A 24945-nucleotide genomic window follows, 5' to 3' on the forward strand; every position below is an offset into this window, starting at 1 on the left:
ATCCCCAGAAAATAAATCAGGAATAGGAATTCTAGGCATAGGATTCTGAACCACAAAATCTTGAATGTTTTGTACCCTTGCAGTGAGATGATCCACACAAGAGGACAGACCTTGAATGTCCATATCTACACCTGTGTCCTCAACCACCCAGAGGTTCAGGGGAAAAGAAAGACAAAACACAGTGCAAAGAAAAAAAAATGGTCTCAGAACTTCTCTTATCCCTCTATTGAGATGCATTAATACTTTGGGCCAGCTGTACTGTTATGACCTGGTGGTTAGGAGCACCCGGCACGACCTGATAGTTAAACTCACACAGGACAAGCTCTGGGATGTGGGAGCTCTGCTGACCGCAGACCCTAATCCTATCACAACTAGAAATAGCCGTGGAGCGTTCCTGACTCTCCCTAGACGCCTCTTCAACGCCTAAGAGCTAGCTAGCCCTAGAGATAGAAAATAAAGCCTAACTTGCCTCAGAGAAATTCCCCAAAGGAAAAGGCAGCCCCCCACATATATTGACTGTGAGTAAAGATGAAAGTCACAAACGCAGAAATGAAACAGGTTAGAGCAAAGGGAGGCCAGACTTACTAGCAGACAGAGGATAGGAAAGGTATCTTTGCGGTCAGCACAAAAAACTACAAAAGACCACGCAGAGTGTGCAAAAAGACCTCCGCACCGACTAACAGTGCGGAGATGCCACTCTGCATCCCAGAGCTTCCAGCTAGCAAGACAAAATCATGATAACCAGCTGGACAAGGAAAAAATGAACAAATAATAACTATCAGGAACTTAGCTTCTGCTGGAGAAGACAGGTCACCAGAAAGATCCAAGAGCGAACTGAACCAATGCAGGAACATTGACAGCTGGCATGGAGTAACGATCTGAGTGGAGTTAAATAGAGCAGCCAACCAAAGGATAAACCACGTCACCTGTGGAAGGAACCTCAGAAGCAGCAGCTTCACTCACAGCCACCAGAGGGAGTCCATGGACAGAACTCGCCGAAGTACCATTCACGACCACAGGAGGGAGTTCGACAACAGAATTCACAACAGGGGCCATAACACTTGTGCAGCACTATATGGGGCAAGTGACTATACGGAGCATCTTATGGGGCCATAACACTTGTGCAGCACTATATGGGGCAAGTGACTATACGGAGCATCTTATGGGGCCATAACACTTGTGCAGCACTATATGGGGCAAGTGACTATACGGAGCATCTTATGGGGCCATAACACTTGTGCAGCACTATATGGGGCAAGTGACTGTGCGGAGCATCTTATGGGGCCATAACGTTTGTGCAGCACTATATGGGGCAAGTGACTGTGCGGAGCATCTTATGGGGCCATAACACTTGTGCAGCACTATATGGGGCAAGTGACTATACGGAGCATCTTATAGGGCCATAACACTTGTGCAGCACTATAAGGGGCAAGTGACTATACAGAGCATCTTATGGGGCCATAACACTTGTGCAGCACTATATGGGGCAAGTGATTATATGGAGCATCTTATGGGGCCATAACACTTGTGCAGCACTATATGGGGGTCGGCTTATACTCGGGTCGGCTTATACTCGAGTATATATGGTAGATATAAAAGGGATAGATAGATAGATATGGGATAGATAGATAGATAGATAGATGATAGATAGATAGATATGAGATAGATAGATAGATAGAAAGAAAGAAAGAAAGAAAGATATGAGATAGATAGATATGGGATAGATAGATAGATAGATAGATAGATAGATAGATAGATAGATAGATAGATAGATAGATAGATAGATATGGGATAGATAGATAGATAGATAGATAGATAGATAGATAGATAGATAGATAGATAGATATGGGATAGATAGATAGATAGATAGATAGATAGATAGATAGATAGATAGATAGATAGATAGATAGATATGGGATAGATAGTAAATCCTCCAGGAGTGCCCCACGCTCCCCTATAAACACAGCAGGCTCTCCCACCTCCCTATATCTAATTGTTTATTTAACAAACTACAAAGTTCATTTTATATAGAAGCAAATTTGCGAATCACAGAAATGTAATGTTTGCATATAGTTTACCAATGTGACCCAAAATAATGTTCCTGGTTGTCTCCTAACACCACGTTCTGACACTGTCACCTTGGCATACTACATAGAGTACATGGCTGATTTCTTCCTCTTCTTTCCTTCACCATCCTGTCTCTTACATCCCCCAAGTTCATTTGTTGATGTTCAGTCCTGACTCCTGACATATTTGCAAAGTAATGAACCTTTGTAAAACTCCAGCAGAATCCTAACTGCAGCCAGTAGTGCAATGTCTGCCGAGATGCCAGCATAGCACAGCAGCCCCTTTAAGAGCAGTGGGCATAAGTATGCCCTTACTAAGCACCAAGAAAGTCCTTTTACACAAGTGTTTATTTATTTGATTTGATTTATATTACAACCTGCCATCATGCAGCTATTTTCTGTTCATCCCATATTTATACAGCATACCCTCTTCTCAATCTGACCATTCCCTAGCCAAATGAGTAGATTATATTGTTTGGAAGGGGGGGGGGGATTATGGTAAAGAAATATATGACAAGTATCCTATGAGTGGGGACCAGTGTGAGGAGAGGAGGAGGAGGAGGAGGGAGACAAATTCAAGATGTAATTTGCAGCATTGTTGTATGTAGGGGAGGAAGGGAGAAAACCCTATTCCCTCTTGCGGATGCATCTATGATAGTGGAGAGAATATTATGATGAAGGGCTGATGAATATTGGAGCCGGAGGGATTGTGTGGATGTTCCCTGCAGGAAAACCTTGTGGCTGCACAGACATTTAGGAGATTTGGAAGTGAGAGAGAGGAGCAGGATTCCTGATCTCATCTCCCCAGTGCAGGGAGAGACTTGGTTTATTCCGGCTGCAGAAGCAAAGAGCTGTTCAATGTAGTGGGATTTTCTTTGCAAGAATACCTGACCTCCTTTTCCAGAGATCCCCGCAGAATCTGCCATGAGAACCATCTCTGGATGGCTGAAGTGGGGGCACAGGACAGGGTGCAGCTGCGGATCCGGGAGGATATGGGGGGCATGGTGGGTTTTGGGGCTCCTGGAAGTGCAAACTTGGAGCAGGCTGGTCTTCATCAGCTTTGGGCTATTGGCTTCATCAGCAACGGGTGAGTCCTAAATCACACCATCCAAGTTCGAAGTCATTTCCAACAGTCATTGCCGCCTGCACCCATAGGCGTCATGGTCCTGGGTGCTCAGTAAAGGAGATGGATGCATGTAGGATGCTAATTATACAACCTGTCTGAGATGCTGTGCACCTCATCATGTAATCCTGGGGCTGAGAGAGCTTGTGTGTGACACACACACACACACACACACACACACACACACACACACACACACACACACACACACACACACACACACACACACACACACACGCACACTCAGCACACACACTCACGCTAGCATGTATGATATACGCACACACACACCCATCACACACACACTCAGCACACACACTCACGCTAGCATGTATGATATACACACACACTGGCGTTTTATGATTCGCACCATGCCATAAGAGGTGCTGGCTTGCCTGATGTGCCCAGCAGTGCCATGCCTCCGCATGACATCCTATGTGCTGTTGCAGTAATATGGGCACCTGGGTGTAGTCTGGAGGTGAACATCTTATACCTGTAGGAATCCATTCCGTCAGCCAATATCTGAGCCTATGTATGCTGTTCCCTGGCTGGTCCCACACTGAAGCCTTGTATTTCACATATGCTGCAGGCATAAATCACCTACCTTTATACATGCTGCATCCACTTCAGCTTTACAGTCTAGAATAGATAAACCAAACTTTGCCTTCTGCATAGAACATCATGTACCCTGTATTAACTAGTGGGCACACAGTACACCCCAATGTCCACAGTGCTGCTTGGGCATCCTGGCAGGGTATACAATACTTACAGCCATATACTGCCTAGCAGATAGATGTGGAAATTTCCATTGCACAGGCAAATATCCTGGGATTTCATATGCGACTTGATCTGTCACTACCATTTCACAAGTCCAGACGTTTGGAAGTAGCTTTCCCTATTACTTGATTCCCTAGAAGTGACCTTTCCCCTTTATCTAGACATGATCTAGCCTGACCCTAGTTTCTACTGTGAAGACTGGAGATTTTCTCCAGCATGTGCCTACATCTATTAAAGCTGCGAAAATTGTTCTTTTTCCTATTCCTTACATATTTCTATTACTAGACAATCATATGACTGTTTCTCCAGTTTTATTCATGTAAATAGCAGTAAATAAACTGCAATAAGAGATTTCTTTCTAGGGATTATTTCAAATATTACTATTTTTTTTTTCCATGAGGTGTTAGAGCGTTTTCCATTGACACGAGGCCCACGGCCACTGATTCTTCATGAAATAACACTAGGCTTTTATGCAGCATTTAATTCTCTCTAATCCTTTAATTGCATGAAACTATCTGTTTGGGAAAGTAACATATGTAATGGCGAGGAGACTGTCTGATTACCTGAATTATTTTCTAATTGGATGTTTTGTGGTGTACTAAAGTGCACACTTTGCTGAGCTAGGAGATTGGAAATATATTTAATGGAATAATATTAACAAAAAGAGGACAGATTTCCTATTTCTCATGTATCTATCTATCTATCTATCTATCTATCTAGCTGTCACATATCTATCTATCTATCTATCTATCTATCCCATATCTATCATTCTATCTATCTATCTATCTATCTATCTATCTATCTATCTATCCCATATCTATCTATCCATCTATCTATCACATATCTATCATTCTATCTATCTATCATTCTATCTATCTATCTATCTATCTATCTATCTATCTATCTATCATTCTATCTATCTATCTATCTATCTACCTATCTATCTATCTATCTATCTATCTATCTATCTATCTATCTATCTATCTATCTATCCCATATCTATCTATCCATCTATCTATCACATATCTATCATTCTATCTATCTATCATTCTATCTATCTATCCCATATCTATCTATCTATCTATCTATCTATCTATCTATCTATCTATCTATCTATCCCATATCTATCTATCTATCTATCTATCTATCTATCTATCTATCTATATATCCCATATCTATTTATCTATCTATCTATCTATCTATCTATCTATCTATCTATCTATCTATCTATCTATCTATCCCATATCTATCTATCTCATATCTTTCTATCTTTGTATCTATCTATCCACCTATCTATCCCATATCTATCTATCTATCTATCTATCTATCTATCTATCTATCTATCTATCTATCTATCTATCCACCTATCTATCTATCTATCTATCTATCTATCCCATATCTATCTATTTATCTATCTGTCTATCTGTCTATCTATCTATCTATCTATCTATCTATCTATCTATCCCATATCTATCTATCTATCTATCTATCTATCTATCTATCTATCTATCTATCTATCTATCCCATTTCTATCTATCCATCCCATATCTATCTATCTATTTATCTATCTATCTATCTATCTATCTATCTATCTATCTATCTATCTATCCCGTCTGTCTGTCTATCTCTATTAATGTATTGATGGATATATCTGCTGTAATACAATTAGGTATGTCGGAGAGTAAAGAATATAATACTCATGAAGATTCCTTAGCCTTTGAGGGGTTCACATAAATTTTTAATTTCCACTAGTAATAGAATAGACATGGAAGGTCGTCCTGTTGAATTCCATTCATATGTGTAATATGTAATTTGTTATCAGCCAACCGTGTCTCCATTACATCCATCCTTAATAAATGTACAAGTGAATTTACTACCATCACTAGCTGCATACATTGATCTCTGTCCTGGGTACTGACTGGCTGGAGCATTTTAAGTCAATTGCAGAATTCCATGACACAAGGAAGATTTCGAGCAAGGTCCCTGCATTCATCTGCTTGTGGAGAGTACAGCACCAAACCTGTGCGTCTCATCTCATTGATTATGATAGGGTATCATTATTCATAAATGATTCAGCTCCCAGAGCAATGTTGCTCAGCCTTTTCTGTTTCACCGGTGGATTGGCATGCACATAATTTGTAATTTTGCAAACGGTGATTTGGGGATGGTTAATACTTGTTTACAGTGGGACATATGAATATATAACCTGCAGGGTAAGGAGACAGTCAATATCCCTGGCCAACCCCCACAATTTATAAGCCCCCCTCAGCCTCCTTTGATCTTCTCGCTCATTTGAATTTAAAATAGCTCATTAATGTACATTTCTATTACCTTTTCTATCAGCCAACCCACTTCAGTGTGAAGGTTAATCAATTAATTCTCTAAGTTCCGTTAACTATTAGCATATTGTCAATTCTTTTGAGTTGGGAGCTGCCATCTTTATAGCCTGGCTTCTCATTCTAGATGTTGTGTGTGACAGCCATGAATGAAATAGAAGGTGTATATGGGAATATGGGTAATTTTTATCTGCATTTTGCTGGAAATAGACATGAATCTCAGTCATATTTCACTTTTCCTAGCCCTTCGGTTCTTAGCAGAGGCTCAATTTACTCCTTAACTTAGACAATTTTTGCCCTAGAATCAGAATTCAAGGATGGTCACCTAAGATGATTATTTCAACCTACACGTTTGGTTGGCAACTTACAAAACACTTTTGGCCTCATGCAATGATCAGATACAAATCAGACCATGGGCGAACATAGAAAGTCAGAGGTTGGCAAACCATATAAACACCATCAGAAGTCAATAACCGTATGTAGACTACATAACCTTTCTGTCCTAGTGGAATCATGTTCCTACTATCACATGACATTATCATTTGATCACCTACATTTCTGGACTACTTCAACCTTGTTTTTTAGCTTTTTGCATGTCCTCCTGCTTTCAATGTATGGGCAGATTTGGAACAGCAGTTGTGGGAGGTTTCAGAAGACCCATAAAGCATCGGAAGTTGGCTCACAGTCCGCCAATACAGGCAAATAACTACTTGTATACCTTTATATGCTTTGAAAGTAAGATGGTTGTGTATGCCTTATTAATAATATGCATATATGCCAAAGCTGCGGAAATAATATTTGACTGCATGGTATAGCTCTTGAACAATGCTGTATTTTTCCTTGCCATTTTATACTGTAGCCACTGGCTTTATTCTAAGGATTCCAGCAAAAGGGGATGAAATATATAAAAATGTAACGTCACTGTTGCGCTAACGAACACAAGTATAGTATCATAAGTGTAAGCTTTCAGTTGATGATTAGATCTTGTCCGATGACAGAAAACCAGATTTTCATTTTTAAATTATAATACAAGCACCCACACGATACTCATTGATAAGGGATTCATTTTAACATTTGCACGTTTTTAACTTTGTTAGCCAAAAATTCTACACAAACAAACATTTAACTAATTGGATATATAGATTATAGCTAAAGAGCCTCTCTCTTCCTTAGCACCCTAGTGAAAACTGCTATAGGCTTTGTAGCTCATCCATCGATCGAGCCATATTCAGACTTAAAGGGAACCAGTCACATGCAAAAACATTCTGAACCTGCCTGGTGCTCACACTTAGAGCCCCCTTGCCAGGAGGAAAGTAACTTTATTCCTTTTAGCAGTGCTCGGGTCTTCGTCACGAGGGCAGCTTCAGCGCCGGTTCAGTCACCGCTCTGTGTATAGAGAGTGACGGCTGTAACCGCACCCCCGGCACTGACTGACAGATGGCCCTAATACTGAGCCTGCTGTCAGTCAATGCCGCTCACTATACTATATACTATACCGTGCCTCTGCAGCCCTTGTGACTGAAACCCGAACGATATCAGGAGGAATAAAGTTAATTTCCTCCCCGCAGCGGGGTCTAAGTGTGGGCACTGGGCAGGTTCAGAACTGTATTAACCAGCAGATTAACCCCATATCTGCAAGTTGAAAGCTGTTTTTCATGTTACCAGTTCCCTTATAACAAAGTTATATTAGATGAGATAGAACTACCTTTTTCCACCAGGTGCAGCACCATTTTTGATTATGGTCATATTCACTTTTGCAGCTCAACTTTTTGTAATCCCTTCAGTTAAATCCTCTTAGCTTTAGTTATTAAATTGAAATTTAGAGCCATGAACATCCCTACGTCAAACAATCTTTAAAGGACAATTTGGCATTAGTTTATCTGAATGTATCCAGCTGCTCTAACATTAGTTGCAAGTAATCTTCAATTATTTTCAATATAGATTCCTCATATACTTGTGGCTGTACAATGGATAAACTTTTGCAGCAAGAGATCCATACCATGCTCCACTACACTTGGCCCCGGAAGTTGAGCATGATAGCTGCACTGACCTTTATTTAGCTGCCCCCTTTTTCCATTCCCACCGATTTCTACATCTTTTATTTATATTGTATAGTCCCGATTTCTCAGCGCCGTCATCTCCTTTATCAATGAGCACTGCACTCAAGGCCAGCTGGCCATCCTTTTACTCATGGGGTAGTAATTTCAAATCACTCCTGTAGCATTAGCTATACAGTGAAAGACAGTGATGTCCAAGGAGGACATCTACTCTACGCTACCAATGTCCTGCACTTGGGGGGTAATGGCATATTATTGCTTTTTCGAAAGTTGAGACGTATTTTTACTTGTCTCTTTCCTGACTTGATCTACTTGAACGACAACAGAATAATTACAATTGAGAAATTTGAAGTGACCAATTATGTGATAACAGGTCGTTGAAATAAAATGAAATACATTTTTAATATTTTTTTTCACAGTTCGGGAAATATTTTGCCCTTATGTAGCGCCATTAATTCCATAGCTCCTTACAGACATCATCAACAATGTCCCCATTGGGGATTACAATCTAAATTCCCTACAAGTATGTCATCAGAGTGTGGTAGGAAACCCGCACAAGCTCGGAGAGAGCAGGTAAACTCCTTGAAGATGTTGTCTTTGGTGGGATTTGAACTCAGAACACCAACGTAGTAAAGCAACTGTGCTACTCACTGAGCCACCGTCCTGCCCCATTACCTAATTAATGTATAATTAGCAAATGAGTGAATATAACTAGAACTATATAAACATTATAATAGTAGTTAATCATTTTTTATACTAGCATTGTCTGCCAGCAGATGGAGGGAGCTAGCACGAAAATATTGTAGACGGGCCACCATTTTCTGTAAATCTGGCGTAAATCCACTCTCGGATGGTGATTCTACAACTCTTCTCTTTTGACTGTCTGCAAAGGGGGGGGGGGAGTTCATTATTTTAATAAAACTACACCCCCCCATTTGTTGCAGATTGATACTTTGCTGCAGATCCTAAACTATCCAGGAGGGAAATTCTCTTGTTTGTTTGCTAGGTGCCCTGGGGATGAAAGCTGCAACCTGAGGCCACTGGCGGTATTGATGTTGCTGAATATTCTGTAGTTGTTACTGATGAACCTGTAGCACATATGTTGTCAGAAGTCACCGCCAGAAGTTCTTACTCACAGCAGCCTCTGGGCTGCACAATAATGGCGACAACTAATACAGCTCCGAGAATAGATGATATGAGGCTTCTGGTATGCCTACTCTCCTATTCCCTCTGTGCCATCTGTGTATGTGTCACGCAATGACTCCATACACAGATGCTATTAGAGATGGTGCTCAATGGTTAAAGAAAAAATTATAAATAGGGTTGAAAGTAAAACTAATAATGTACTTTAATATAAGTCATCTTATAAAAAAAAACACTAGCCTTTGGGCATTATTTGTAACATGTTCATGTTCATGTTTTTTTCTGCTTGGAATGCAAAATTGAACTATAATCCTCTCCAAATTTATTATTGGCCTGTGAAAGTTTTTGAAAGCAATCTGTCAGCAGTTTTTTACTACCTCATCTGAAAACAGCCTGATGTAGGCAAAGAGAAGCTGATTCCATTGATGTATCAATTAATTTACTGGGTGCAGCCACTCTGACATAATCACAATTTTTAGATTTAGCAACACAGCAGAGCTGAGGAAGCTAACTCCGCCCACAGCAGGCTGTCTGTATACACAATGTCCATAGACAGTGAGGTGCTCATCACAGCAGGGGGCGTTGCCAGACAAGGAGGCCTGCTCTGCTGTGTCCAGCAATGATAAGCTCTTGGTGCTAAAACTAACATTGCAAGCAAACAAAACCACAGAAACTGATGAGAGGAATCACTGAAATCTATCATAGATTTTTAACCTCTACCTCATACTGTCTTTAGATTACATAGCAAAAACCTGCTGACAGATTCCCTTTAACTGCAAATTAATGATCTTAAGTAGACCAACTCGGAGTAAAGGTACCGTCACACTTAGCGACGCTGCAGCGATACCGACAACGATCCGGATCGCTGCAGCGTCGCTGTTTGGTCGCTGGAGAGCTGTCACACAGACAGCTCTCCAGCGACCAACGATCCCGAGGTCCCCGGTAACCAGGGTAAACATCGGGTAACTAAGCGCAGGGCCGCGCTTAGTAACCCGCTGTTTACCCTGGTTACCAGCGTAAAAAAACAAACAGTACATACTTACATTCAGCTGTCTGTCCCTTGCCGTCTGGTTCCTGCACTGACTGCTGGCCGTAAAGTGAAAGTGAAAGCACAGCACAGCGGTGAGTCACACAGCGGTGACTCACCGCTGTGGCTGTGCTCTGCTTTCACTTTACGGCCAGCAGTCAGTGCAGGAACCAGACGGCAAGGGACAGACAGCTGAATGTAAGTATGTACTGTTTGTTTTTTTACGCTGGTAACCAGGGTAAACAGCGGGTTACTAAGCGCGGCCCTGCGCTTAGTTACCCGATGTTTACCCTGGTTACCAGTGAAGACATCGCTGAATCGGTGTCACACACGCCGATTCAGCGATGTCTACGGGGAGTCCAGCGACGAAATAAAGTTCTGGACTTTCTTCCCCGACCAGCGATCTCCCAGCAGGATCCTGATCGCTGCTGCCTGTCACACTGGACGATATCGCTAGCGAGGACGCTGCAACGTCACGGATCGCTAGCGATATCGTCTAGTGTGACAGTACCTTAAGAAATAGTAATATGCGCCCAATCTAACACACCACTTGTTGGTACAAATTGGTACATATTATAACTGCCCTATCTTAGTTTATGCATTAGTAAATGTGAGTTAATATCTTCAATAAAATTCATAGCTACATCATTATTAATAAAAGTAATGAAAAATGAATCATCGTATTTTTCATATTTTTACCATGTAGAATAATGTAGCAAACTGCCTTATTCGAGCTCTCAAACTAAAAAGATGAATGAAAGGCTTACTGATGCTAACTGATTGCAATTCAACAAAATCCTATTGAAATCATTGGGGCCATTGATAGAAACGTTTTCCTATGGTTTCTTTGAAAACCAATGGAATTTAGTAATAAAGAGCTAAAGCAGAGCGTAATAAAATAAAAGAGCTTCATAATTTACACTAGTGTCAACAGGTGAGCCCCTGCAAGGGTGGAAAACTGCAGAGAGAAAAGCTAAAAGAATAAAGTGCTAGATCTCAGTGTCACATTTTTTATCAATGATTTGCATCCATTTTTGGATTCTTTTATGTCGATAAAAAATGTATTTATGGAATCATTTAAATCTTTACATAGTGACATAGTGATTAAGGTTAAAGGAAGGCTTTAAGTCCATCTAGCCTAACCTAACATGCCCTAACATGTTGATCCAGAGGAAGGCAAAAAAAACCATGTGGCAAAGAGTAAGCTCCACATTGGGGAAAAAAATTCCTTCCCAACTCCACATACGGCAATCAGACTAGTTCCCTGGATCAACACCCTATCAAGGAATCTAGTGTATATACCCTGTAACATTATACTTTTCAAGGAAGGCATCCAGTCCTCTCTTAAATTTAAGTAATGAATCAATCATTACAACATCATACGGCAGAGAGTTCCATAGTCTCACTGCTCTTACAGTAAAGAACCCGCATCTGTTATTATGCTAAACCTTTTTTCCTCCAGACGTAGAGGATGCCTCCTTGTTCCTGTCTCAGGTCTATGATTAAAAAGATCATCAGAAAGGTCTTTGTACTGTCCCCTCATATATTTATACATTAAAATAAGGTCACCCTTTAGCCTTCGTTTTTCCAAACTAAATAGCCCCAAGTGTAATAACCTATCTTGGTATTGCAGATCCCCCAGTCCTCTAATAACCTTGGTCGCTCTTCTCTGCACCCGCTCTAGTTCAGCTATGCCTTTCTCTTTCAAAAAATCTTTATGTATATTATTATATGGGAAAGAGGAGTGGTTAGGGGAAGGGAGGTAGGGAAGGAAGGGAGGGAAAAGTAACAACGTAAATAAAACATTGCGGACATGCCGTCCATTCAGAAACAATTGTAATCTAATTAACGATTGGCAATTTTAACATACGTTCTCTTCACAAGTATACAACAGATGTCGCTTTAACTTTTAATGTGATAATTCAGAATATAATTCTCAACTTATTTCTTCCATTTTTGTCATATTTCCCATAATAATTGTTCGCAATTGTGAAATTCTCTTCATATGATTTATGTAAATTAACTTGTTCTATGAGTTCATTGAAAGCTGGTAAAATTGGATTTTTCCAGTGGAAGGCTATGATTTGTTTAACAGCTAAGCATATATGAATTATTATAGGTCTCACATTTGTACTAACATTTTCCCATTGTAGGGACAATAAGGCCATTGCTGGGGTGACTGTGATATTGTCTTATAGTATGTTATTAATTAATTTTGTGGTCTGTCTCCATAAGGGTTTCACCTTTAGACACTTCCAAAACATATGTGACAAGCTCCCGTATTCTCCATACTCTCTCCAGCACAAGGGAGACCCTCCTGAAGGTAAATGGGAAAGGCGAGCCGGTGTGAAGTACCATCTTGTGTGGATTTTAAAATATGCTTCTTGTAGTGTCATGCAAATATTTGACGAGTAAGCAAAATGAATTGCGTTTTCCCATTGATCTGGAAAAAAAAAGTCCAATTCAGATCATTTTCCAATTTACTCATGTAAGGTAGCTTATCAAATTCTGTGTCTTTGTCGAACCAATTATAGATTTGTTTATTGCTCCAGAATAAGTAATGTTTGGGGTTTCTTAATAAGTGAATAGTAGTTCAGAGATGATTGGTTTTTTTATTGATGAAATTTTGAGTTTGTTCTTTCAATGTTAAAAAATGAAGAAAAGCTGAGGAGGGAATTTTAAATTTTTCTTTCAGGGAGCTGAAACTGATAAATTTATCCCCATGATGAATGTCGCTTAGTTTTAGAATCCCTTTCTCTCGCCACATGGGAGAGGGATCGATGTTTTGAGTTAGCATAATGATATCTATAGGGGTATTGTAGAGAAGTTTTTCCTTTTAGAACCTCTTTTCCTCTCAGAAAGTTTGTCCCGTGCATAAATGATGGAAGAAAAAATAGGGTGTTTAGAGTGGATATTGTTAGCTCTGTTTAAAATATGGTTGAAGACTAGTTCTTTAGGAGGGTTGTTATGATTTTGAGTGGTTTCCAGATCAAGCCATTTTGGATAGTCATCTTGCGTAAACCAATATTGACTTTGTTTAATGAGGTTTGAAGTATAGGGCGGTTATATTGAGAAGGCCTATACCCCCAAATTCTTTGCGTTTATACAGGATACTGATGGGTATTCGAGCCATTTTCTTGTTCCAAATGAACAAGTTGATTATAGATTGCATACTGGTAAGGTAAGATGTGTTAATTTTTAGGGGGAGAGTTCTTAGTAAGTATGAGATTTTAGGGATGACAAAAATTTTGATAACCAGTATTCTACCCCATGATAGGTCTTTTGTACCAAAGAAATTAAGGTCTTTGTTAATTGTCTCTAAGAGTTTAACAAGATTTTTTTTCATAATTAAATCCAGGTTTTTTGTGATGATCGTGCCTAGATATTCTAATTCATCCTCTGACCCGCTTAGTGGCGATATGCTCTCAATCCTTTTTTCTGAGTCATTCAAATGAAAAAGCAAGATTTTTTATTTCTTCTCGTTAATCTTGAAAAAAAAAATATTTGAGAAAATTTTGAGGGTTTTTTGTAGTTCTGCGATTGATTCGTAAGGATCAGTTAGGGTAATCGTCAAGTCGTCGGCAAAGAGGCCAATCTTATATTGACATGTTTGTGTTTGTGTCTTATTGCTAAATAAGATTAAAATAGATAAATCTCCGGGTCCGGATGGCATACACCCACGAGTACTAAGAGAACTAAGTAATGTAATAGATAAACCATTATTTCTTATTTTTAGGGACTCTATAGCGACAGGGTCTGTTCCGCAGGACTGGCGCATAGCAAATGTGGTGCCAATATTCAAAAAGGGCTCTAAAAGTGAACCTGGAAATTATAGGCCAGTAAGTCTAACCTCTATTGTTGGTAAAATATTTGAAGGGTTTCTGAGGGATGTTATTCTGGATTATCTCAATGAGAATAACTGTTTAACTCCATATCAGCATGGGTTTATGAGAAATCGCTCCTGTCAAACCAATCTAATCAGTTTTTATGAAGAGGTAAGCTATAGGCTGGACCACGGTGAGTCATTGGACGTGGTATATCTCGATTTTTCCAAAGCGTTTGATACCGTGCCGCACAAGAGGTTGGTACACAAAATGAGAATGCTTGGTCTGGGGGAAAATGTGTGTAAATGGGTTAGTAACTGGCTTAGTGATAGAAAGCAGAGGGTGGTTATAAATGGTATAGTCTCTAACTGGGTCGCTGTGACCAGTGGGGTACCGCAGGGGTCAGTATTGGGACCTGTTCTCTTCAACATATTCATTAATGATCTGGTAGAAGGTTTACACAGTAAAATATCGATATTTGCAGATGATACAAAACTATGTAAAGCAGTTAATACAAGAGAAGATAGTATTCTGCTACAGATGGATCTGGATAAGTTGGAAACTTGGGCTGAAAGGTGGCAGATGAGGTTTAACAATGATAAATGTAAGGTTATACACATGGGAAGAAGGAATCAATGTCACCATTACACACTGAATGGGAAACCACTGGGTAAATCTGACAGGGAGAAGTACTTGGGGATCCTAGTTAATGATAAACTTACCTGGAGCAGCCAGTGCCAGGCAGCAGCTGCCAAGGCAAACAGGATCATGGGGTGCATTAAAAGAGGTCTGGATACACATGATGAGAGCATTATACTGCCTCTGTACAAATCCCTAGTTAGACCGCACATGGAGTACTGTGTCCAGTTTTGGGCACCGGTGCTCAGGAAGGATATAATGGAACTAGAGAGAGTACAAAGGAGGGCAACAAAATTAATAAAGGGGATGGGAGAACTACAATACCCAGATAGATTAGCGAAATTAGGATTATTTAGTCTAGAAAAAAGACGACTGAGGGGCGATCTAATAACCATGTATAAGTATATAAGTGGACAATACAAATATCTCGCTGAGGATCTGTTTATACCAAGGAAGGTGACGGGCACAAGGGGGCATTCTTTGCGTCTGGAGGAGAGAAGGTTTTTCCACCAACATAGAAGAGGATTCTTTACTGTTAGGGCAGTGAGAATCTGGAATTGCTTGCCTGAGGAGGTGGTGATGGCGAACTCAGTCGAGGGGTTCAAGAGAGGCCTGGATGTCTTCCTGGAGCAGAACAATATTGTATCATACAATTAGGTTCTGTAGAAGGACGTAGATCTGGGGATTTATTATGATGGAATATAGGCTGAACTGGATGGACAAATGTCTTTTTTCGGCCTTACTAACTATGTTACTATGTTACTATGTTACTATGTTTTTAATCCTTTGATTTTGTTGTTTTGTCTGATTGATTGTGCCAATGGTTCCATTGCCAATATGAAGAGAAGTGGAGAAAGAGGGCAACCTTGCCTAGTACCATTTGAAATTTCAAAAAGTGCAGAAGTATGATTATTAGTATATATTTTGGCTTTTGGCCTAGAGTAAAGTGCCATGACGCTGTTAATGTAGTTCTCATTGAAACCAAATTTGCAGCGAACTGATGTTAAATAGAGCCAGTTTAGGCGGTCGAAAGCCTTTTCGGCGTCTAAAGTTATGATTAATGTTGGTAATTTAGAGGAGTGAATCAGTTTGATGGAATTGATTAGTTTTCTTGTACCGTCTGATGCTTGACGGTCTCTGATGAAGCCCAACTGGACCTTATTTATCAATGAAGGTAGGTAAGATTTGAGCCTGTTCGCTATTAGTTTGGAATATATCTTTATATCTGCATTGATTCAGGAAATTGGTCTGTAATTGTTTACAAGAGTCAAGTCGGAATTATGTTTGGGGATCAGTATTATTGTTGACTGTAGCATTTCTTCTGGAAATTTTCCTGAAGAACTTGCTGTGTTAAAATTTTTTAGTAATTGTGGGGAAAGTATTTTGATGAAGGTTTTGTAGTATTCATTCCCAAAACCGTCCGGGCCTGGTGATTTAAAATCTTTGAGTTGAAGAATGGTCTTTTCAATTTCCTCTAGGCTGAATGGGGAAGTTAGGTTTTCCACATCGTTATGAGTCAGTTTGGGGAGTTCAATTGTGGCCAAGAATTTTTCAATGTCCGAGGTTTTGGGTTTTGGGGTAGAGGCTTGTGAATGTAGGTTGTATAATTTACTGTAAAACTCAGCGAAGGAATTAGCTATGTCTTGAGGATGAGATACTAAAATTCCATTTTGGTTCTTTATTTTGTTAATCCTATTTGATTGTCTTGTTTTTTTTTATTCTATTTACCATGTACCGTGTTGGCTTGTTTATTGAAGAGTATTGCTTAAGTTTTGAGTTTTTGATCATGGTGTTGTAGGAAGAATATATGATTCTTTTTAGTTCCTGTCTGAGCTTGAGTAAATCTAATTTGATTTGTGGAGATGGGGTGACTAATTTTATTTGTTCGTTTTCCTTGTCCATTATTTTGTTTTGAAGGTCTTCGATCGGAGTCCTAAATATTCTTTTCTTTTTGGAAGATAGCTGTGTCATGGTACCTCTTATAACCGCCTTATGGGCGCACCAATTTATGAATGAAGTTGTGTATGTTGGGGAGTTTTCTGTAAAATAGTTAGTTAATGATTTTTCTATTGATGATCTATATTCTGGGTGGTGTAGCAGATTAGAGTCACATTTCCATAATGGATTTTTGTTAATTGTGTGGCATATTTGTACTTCAGCTGATACTTGAGTGTGATCCAAGAAGGTTTCTTTTCCTATGTTAATTTTATGAAACTTGGGAAGTGTGAAAATATCCGATAAAATCAGGTCGATGCGTGATGCAGATTGGTGGGGGTCGGAAAAGTGAGATAATTCAATTGATGTAGTATTAAGACACCTAAAGATATCAAATAGTTCATTGTGGTGGATCCTGCTGTCTAAACTGGTTGGTCTATATCTGTTTGGGGTGGAAGAGTCCATATTTGCATTTGGGACCAGATTGAAATCTCCCAGCCAAATCAGAGCACCTCTCTTAACTGTCAAGACTATTTGTTTGTTTTGTTCAAAAAATTTATTTGGCGCATATTGAGGGCATAGATGTTAACAATAGTGCATACCTGATTATTTAATGTGCAAATTAGAATATGAAATCTACCATTGACATCTTTAAACTCCTCTATGAATTCAAATGAGAGTGTGTCTTTGATGATTGTGATCACACCAGCTTTCTTTTTCACATTATCAGATTTAAAAATATGTAGAAAATTTTTAAGGGAGAATTTTGGGTTGGCCTTGTCTTTGAATTTTGATTCTTGTATACAGATTATTTCAGCTTGGCTTTTACTAATTTCTTTCCAAAGTGTGAATCGTTTATGTGGGCAATTAAGTCCTCTGACATTGTAGGATAGCAATTTTAGACTCATTATAGGCTGAATTAAATAAGTGAAGAAAGTAACCAGGAGTATGAAAAAGCGAAGACAGTAATATTTAATAGAATTTCTACTTGCAGACCTGCGAAGAGAACTTTACTTATAACTTTATCGATCCTATAAGCAGTCAATACAGGTTAAACCAATAAACAATAATGACATTTTCCAAACTGGAATGTCCACTTGAAGGGGTTCACTTCAGTGAACCTAACTTCACCTGTTGGGGAAAAAAAAGTCTGTGTTGCTCGCTCCCGAGTGACATCCTCCTATGTTGATGAACAAAAACTCGATATAGAACTGTATAATATTAAAGACCTAAACTCGCTACCAACAATAACAAATTAAGAATAATTAAATGTCCTAAAAAGGTCTAACATTGTACCTGGATGTTTTCAATATCTAGAGCACTCAATCTCAATGTATCGGAGCCTCCTCATATCTTGTTTTCAGAATCTGGGTGGGCTCTGTGCTTTGAGTGTAATGGGATGTTGATGGATTTTAAGAAATCCTGACCCTCCTCTGGGGAATTTATGGCAACAATATTACCTCTATAATTTACCAGTAGTTTGAGCGGGAAACCCCACTTGTAGGGGACCTTGTTGTCGCTAAGGGGAATGGTGATGTTCCGGAAGGCTTTCTTTGCTTCGATTGTATCTTTAGAGAGGTCGGCATATAATCTAAGGTTTTCATATGGCTCAGGGAAACCTCTATTCTCTTTAAAGTAGTTTTAAATTTTTCCTTGTGTTTTAAAAAAGGGAATTCTCAATATTGTATCTCTAGGAAGTTCTTTAGAGATATTGGGTGGTTTTCGCAGCCTGTGGATCCTGTCTATTTCTAACTCCTGTTTGGTCAGGGTAGGGATTAGTTTTTTGAATAGCTTCTTGGTATACTCTTCCAGGATTACTCTGAGACCACCCTAGTGGACATTGCCTGTAATTCCAGCTTTTGCTTGGGGCCACTTCATGTGGAGAAATCTTTACTCTGAGACCGCCCTAGTGGACATTTTCTGTAAATCCAGCTATTGCTTGGGGCCACCTTGTGGAGAAATCTTTTAACAATGAGCCAGAATTCTTCTAATTCCAAACTTTTAAACATGGCTTCATCTATACCTCAAAGACCTCAAAGGTACAGAGGGTCTGGTCGCAATCCATCAGAGGACTTGGTAAATACAGTAAGTCCCTGGAGATCCAGATCACCGTTAAAAGATAATGAGGATATAGAGTATGATAAACCCCTCAAATCAAATAGAGTAAAAAAGAACCTCCCAAACATAGTGGAAGAGATGGACTCATCTTCATCTTTAAAGAGGAAGGTTCCAGGGGTGGTAGGAGAAAAATACCTCACTCCTAACGGATCATCTGACGATGACTCAGAGATCTTCTCGCCTAACATTAGCCACGCTAAGTCAAAACCACAAAAAAGCAACTCAAACCCTGACGACACTCACAGGTTTGATCTGAATTCTGTTGAAAAACTTTTGTCTAACCTGACAGAAAAGTTTGAAAACAGCATGAACGAGAGGTTTGACAATCAAACTAAAATGTTCAAAGAATCAATAACCCTTCTCAGCAATAGGCTGGACAAAAATGAAGATAGAATTAAAAAGGTAGAGGAGAGGTCAGACAATGTCTCAAAAGTAAATAGCGACATCATCAGAGAGATGTATAAACTAAAGCTTAAAGTAGCGGACCTGGAAGACAGGAACCGGAGAAACAACGTCAAAATCAGGGGTATCCCTGAGAAGTTGGTTCTGAATTGTAAGAAATCCCCACAGATTCATCCCAAGCAATATTAATGCTGGCTTAAAACATACGAAAATACCATAGGGTTGTTGTTATGACCACAGAGCATGCCCATATAATACTTGGCAAAACAGGATGTAATATAAGGTTATATAAAACTTGAATCAAGGTGTTAGAGAGATTTAACTGAGTTATTATATTATGTTCTCAGAATTATCAGCCAGTTAAGGCACCAAAATGTAGTCTAGCATGTAATTGTTGCTAAGAAATGGTCTACGGTCTGTATGATACGCTGTTGATTACCAGATCTAAATAATCTGCAGAGTTAGTAGCTATTCAAAACAGTAGAGAATAAGCACAGCAAGTCACACTTTGATGTCAGAGATTGGCAGAATAACTCTTGTTTCCCTGGTCAATAGTAGATATCCCTGTTATGATTTGGTGGCCTTGGAGCAGCATGAGACGTACTCTGGAGAAGGTGGTCCCAGTACTGACCGCAAACCCTGAACCTAGCAGCGCAACTAAAAGTAGCCGTGGGGGGTACCCAACACTCCCTATACCCCTCGGCACAGCCTAAGATCTAACTACCCCTAAAGACAGAAACAGGAAACCTATCTTGCCTCAGAGAAAATCCCCAAAGGATAGATAGCCCCCCACAAATTTTGACTGTGAGAGGAGAGGGAAATAACATACGTAGATATGAAATCAGATTTTAGCATAGGAGGCCATACTAGCTAAAAAGAAAGAATAGAACAGAGTACTATGCGGTCAGTATAAAAATACTAGAAAATATCCACCGCAGAAAATACGGATCACCACATCTGACTAAAGACATGGGGGGTATGTCTGCATCTCCAGAGAAATAGCTAGGCTGCAAAAAATCCTTCACAGACCAAGCTGGAAAAGACAAAAACATGAAAATGCACAGAACTATAAAGTCCACTGCAGGTGGACAGCAAAAACAAAGCCAGGACTTATCTTTGTAGAAAAACACAGCAAAATGGAGAGACCAGCAGGGAAGTGAATCCTTCAAGAACAATGGACAACTGGCACTGACTAAAGGATCCTGCAAAGCTATATACTCCAGTCAGTCCTGCAATTAATAGATACACATGTCCACTCCTGCAATCCAGGCACAACTGCATTACCCTCTACAACCACCGGAGGGAGCCCAAAAGCTGAATTCACAACATATCCCTTAGTTAATCAGACTGAGCTGTTCTCCCCACTTGCTCGGGGTTGTCAGCCACAGACTCTCTCTATATAACAAGACTGGCTTTAGAACTTCCCAGTCAGCTACTATAAGATAGCCAATTACCTGGAATGAATCCTGCCAGAGACGGATAAGGATACCTCAGTAAATTGAGGGTACAGTTGGCTTTATGTTACGATCAGGTGGCCTTGGAGCAGCATGAAAAGACCTTCGCTGGAGCAGTGGTAACTTTACTGACCGCAAACCCTGATCCTATCACCACAACTAGAAGTAGCCGTGGGGTGTGCCTAACCAGACCTAGACACCTTGACACAGCCTAAGGACTAAATATCTCTAAAGATGGAAATAGGAAAACTCTCTTGCCTCAGAGTAGATCCCCAAAGGATAGGTAGCCCCCCACAAATAATGACTGTGAGTAGGAGAGGAAAAGACACACGCAGACAGAAAACAGGGATAAGCAAAGGAGGCCACTTCTACCTAGATAGGTAAGGATAGTACTGGATACTATGCGGTCAGCATAAAACACTACAAAATTTCCACAGCAAAAAAATACAAAAACTCCACCACCTAACTAAAGATGTGGAGAGTATATCTGCGACTCCAGCGAGTCCAACTAGACTGAGAAAAACATCAGGCACAGTCTAGCAGGAACAAAATAGAAACAAGATAAGCACAGAAAATAAACACACAGCAGTGTGTCTAAAAATGAAGCAAGCACTTATCTTAGCTGAATTGGCAGCAAGCAGGAGAGGCCAGGCAGACGACCAACACTTCCAAATGAACATTGACTACTGGCAAGGACTAATGAGTCCTGCACAGCTAAATACCCCAGTCAGAATTGCAATAAGCAGAAACACCTGTCCAAGACTGCTGCTCAGGAATAACTGCATTACCATCAACAACCACCGGAGGGAGCCCAAGAGCAGAATTCACAACAGCTTTTGCACTTTTGCCTTAAGGGCCCCACAGGGCTCCATGCTGTTTCAACAGCAGCAATTGGTAGAAAGGAGAGTAAAGCCTGGATCGGCTAATAAGGGGTTGAAAGTCTCACCTCGTTTCTCCTGAGGTAATGGCCCTCCAGAGTTTTTCCCTGCAGCGATAATGAGTCAGGATCTGCCGGTCTGCGCCTATCTTCCTTCAGCTGTAAGCAGAGAGATGTAAGCGGCGCCTCTCACTACGCTGGGAACAGCCTCATCCAACGCTGGTATGTGGTCGCATCTTCAGGGATGCCTCCCCGCCGTTGTTGCTGGATGCTGAATGAAGACTCTTTCGGAGTGATTCCCCAATCTGTGGTTTGAATCGTCGGCTCCCTTTTCCAGGAGTGTCTTGTCTTTGCTGAAGGGGGATCACGTGGATATCCTCACCGCCACTGGAACCTTTGATGAGCCCACGTCTTCAGGGAATCCTCCTCACTGCTTGATGGCTGCTTCGGCCCATTTCCCACCTCAGCTGTCCGGGACCATCAGGTACTCCTCACCTCCGCTGCAGATCCAAGTTGTCCTGCTGGTCTAGTGGGCGTGATGAAGTCTGTCAGTTAAGCTGGTCCCGGAGATTTGTCAATTTTAGCGATTTTTAAACACCGACACACTTCCTGCTGAGTTAAGCAGGTGACATTTAATGGGGAATTTTTGTTATCACTGATCATATTGTCTGCCATGGGATTTTCTTGTGTAAATATTGATGAAAAAAAGTCATTTAGCATATTGGCTTTTTCCTCATCCTCATCCACCATTTCACCCAGACTATTTTTAAGGGGGCCAACACTATCATTTTTTAGTTACATGTTTTTATTACTAACTAGCTAAAGAGCCCGGCGTTGCCTGGGAGTAGTAAATATCTGTTGTCAGTTATAACACCTCACTTCTCTTATTTTCCCATCACGCCTCTCACTTTCCCCCTCACAACTTTCATTTTCCCCCTCACATCTCTCATTTTCTCCCTCACACCTCTCATTTTTCCCCTCACTCCTCTTATTTTCCCCCTCAATCCTCTCATTCCCCCCTCACTCCTCCCATTCCCCCTAACACTTGTCATTTCAACCTCACATCTCCTCATTTTCCGATCACTCCACTATTTTCCCTCACTCCTCTCATTTTGCACTCACAACTTTATATTTTCACCTCACACCTCTCATTTTCATCCCACACCTCTCATTTTCCCCTCAGTATATACATGTTTGTCATCTCCCTTATATATAGTATACACCTGTATGTCATCTCCAGTATAGAGTATATACCTGTGTGTCATCTCCTCTGTATATAGTATATACCTGTGTGTCATCTCCCCTGTATATAGTATATACCTGCTGTATGTCATCTCCTCCTGTATATTGTATATACCTATGTGTCATCTCCTCCTGTATATAGTATGTACCTGTATGTTATCTCTTCTGTATATAGTATAGACCTGTATGTGATCTCCTCCTATATATAGTATATACCTGTATGTCATCTCCTGTATATAGTATATATCTGTATGTCATCTCCCCTGTACATAGTATATACCTGCTGTATGTCTTCTCCTCCTCTATATACCTATGTGTCATCTCTTTTATATATATATACCTGTATGTCATCTCCTCCTGTATATAGTATATACGTGTGTCCTCTCTTCCTGTATATAGTATATACCTGTATGTCATCTCCTCCTGTATATAGTATATACCTGTGTGTCATCTGCTCCTGTGTATAGTATATACATGTGTGCCATCTCCCCTGTATATAGTATGTACCTGTATGTCATCTCCTCCAGTATTAGACCTCGTTCACACATTATTTGGTCAGTATTTATACCTCAGTATTTGTAAGCTAAATTGGCAGCCTGATAAATCCCCAGCCAACAGGAAACCCTCCCCCTGGCAGTATATATTAACTCACATATACACATAATAGACAGGTCATGTGACTGACAGCTGCCGTATTTCCTATATGGTACATTTGTTGCTCTTGTAGTTTGTCTGCTTATTAATCAGATTTTTATTTTTGAAGGATAATACCAGACTTGTGTGTGTTTTAGGGCGAGTTTCATGTGTCAAGTTGTGTGTGTTGAGTTGTGTGTGGCGACATGCATGTAGTGACTTTTGTGAGATGAGTTTTGTGTGGCGACATGCGTGTAGCAACTTTTTGTGTGTCGAGTTGCATGTGACAGGTTAGTGTAGCAAGTTGTGTGCAGCAAGTTTTGCGCATGGCGAGTTTTGCGCGTAGAGAGTTTTATGTGTGGTGCGTTTTGAGTATGTGCAAGTATGAGGCAACTTTTGTATGTGTTGCAACTTTTGTGGATGTGGCAATTTTTCCGCGTGTGCAAGTTTTGTGTGTGGCGAGTTTTCCATGAGGTGAGTTTTGCACATGCGGCTAGTTTTGCATCAGCCTAGTTTTGCATGTGGCGAGTTTTGCATGTGGCGAGTTTTGCGTGTGGCGAGTTTTGAGCCGTGACTTTTGTGTTTTGACTTTTATGTGGCGAGGTTGGTGTATGTGTGGTGAAATGTGTGCTGAGGGTGGTATATGTGTTCAAGCACGTGGTAGTGTGTGGCGCATTTTGTGTGTGTGTTCATATCCCCGTGTGTGGTGAGTATCCCATGTCGAGGCCCCACCTTAGCAACTGTACGGTATATACTCTTTGGCGCTATCGCTCTCATTCTTTAAGTCCTCCTTGTTCACATCTGGCAGCTGTCAATTTGCCTCCAACACTTTTCCTTTCATTTTTTCCCCATTATGTAGATAGGGGCAAAATTGTTTGGTGAATTGGAAAGTGCGGGGTTAAAATTTTGCCCCACAACATAGCCTATGACACTCTCGGGGTCCAGTCGTGTTACTGTGCAAAATTTTGTGGCTGTAGCACAAAACACACGCACACACACACACATTCAGCTTTATATATCAGGTGATTTCACAGTATTACTGCTTTTGAAGCATTGCTTTTTTAGTGGGCGCTACAATGGAAATTGGAAATGCTCTCAAATTTAAGCAAATTTGTCCCTTAACATGTTTAAAAAGTAACTTTTGGTGATATGTATGTGGTAGAGATGAGCGAATCTTTGAAATTTAAATTCACCAGCTTTGCCAAAAGTTTCCAGTAAATTAGATTTTCAGCAAATTGAGTGACAACAAATGGAAAGTCCAATTATCTTCACTGCTGTGCTCTCACACTCTG

The 24945-nt window shown here is 40.3% G+C and overlaps 1 protein-coding gene across 1 annotated transcript in view; it reads left to right on the forward strand.

The window, feature by feature from the left end:
* The first annotated feature begins 2663 nt into the window (after nt 1-2663).
* The window catches only part of CSMD2 (CUB and Sushi multiple domains 2), a 1686610-nt gene continuing 1664328 nt past the window's right edge, over nt 2664-24945 (forward strand). The window contains exon 1 of the mRNA XM_069756979.1: nt 2664-3153. Coding sequence (XP_069613080.1) covers nt 2991-3153 — 163 coding nt within the window. The 5' untranslated portion in view covers nt 2664-2990. The remainder of the gene's footprint in view (nt 3154-24945) is intronic.

Source organism: Ranitomeya imitator, chromosome 3 (assembly GCF_032444005.1).
Source record: "Ranitomeya imitator isolate aRanImi1 chromosome 3, aRanImi1.pri, whole genome shotgun sequence".
Lineage (NCBI taxonomy): Eukaryota > Metazoa > Chordata > Amphibia > Anura > Dendrobatidae > Ranitomeya > Ranitomeya imitator.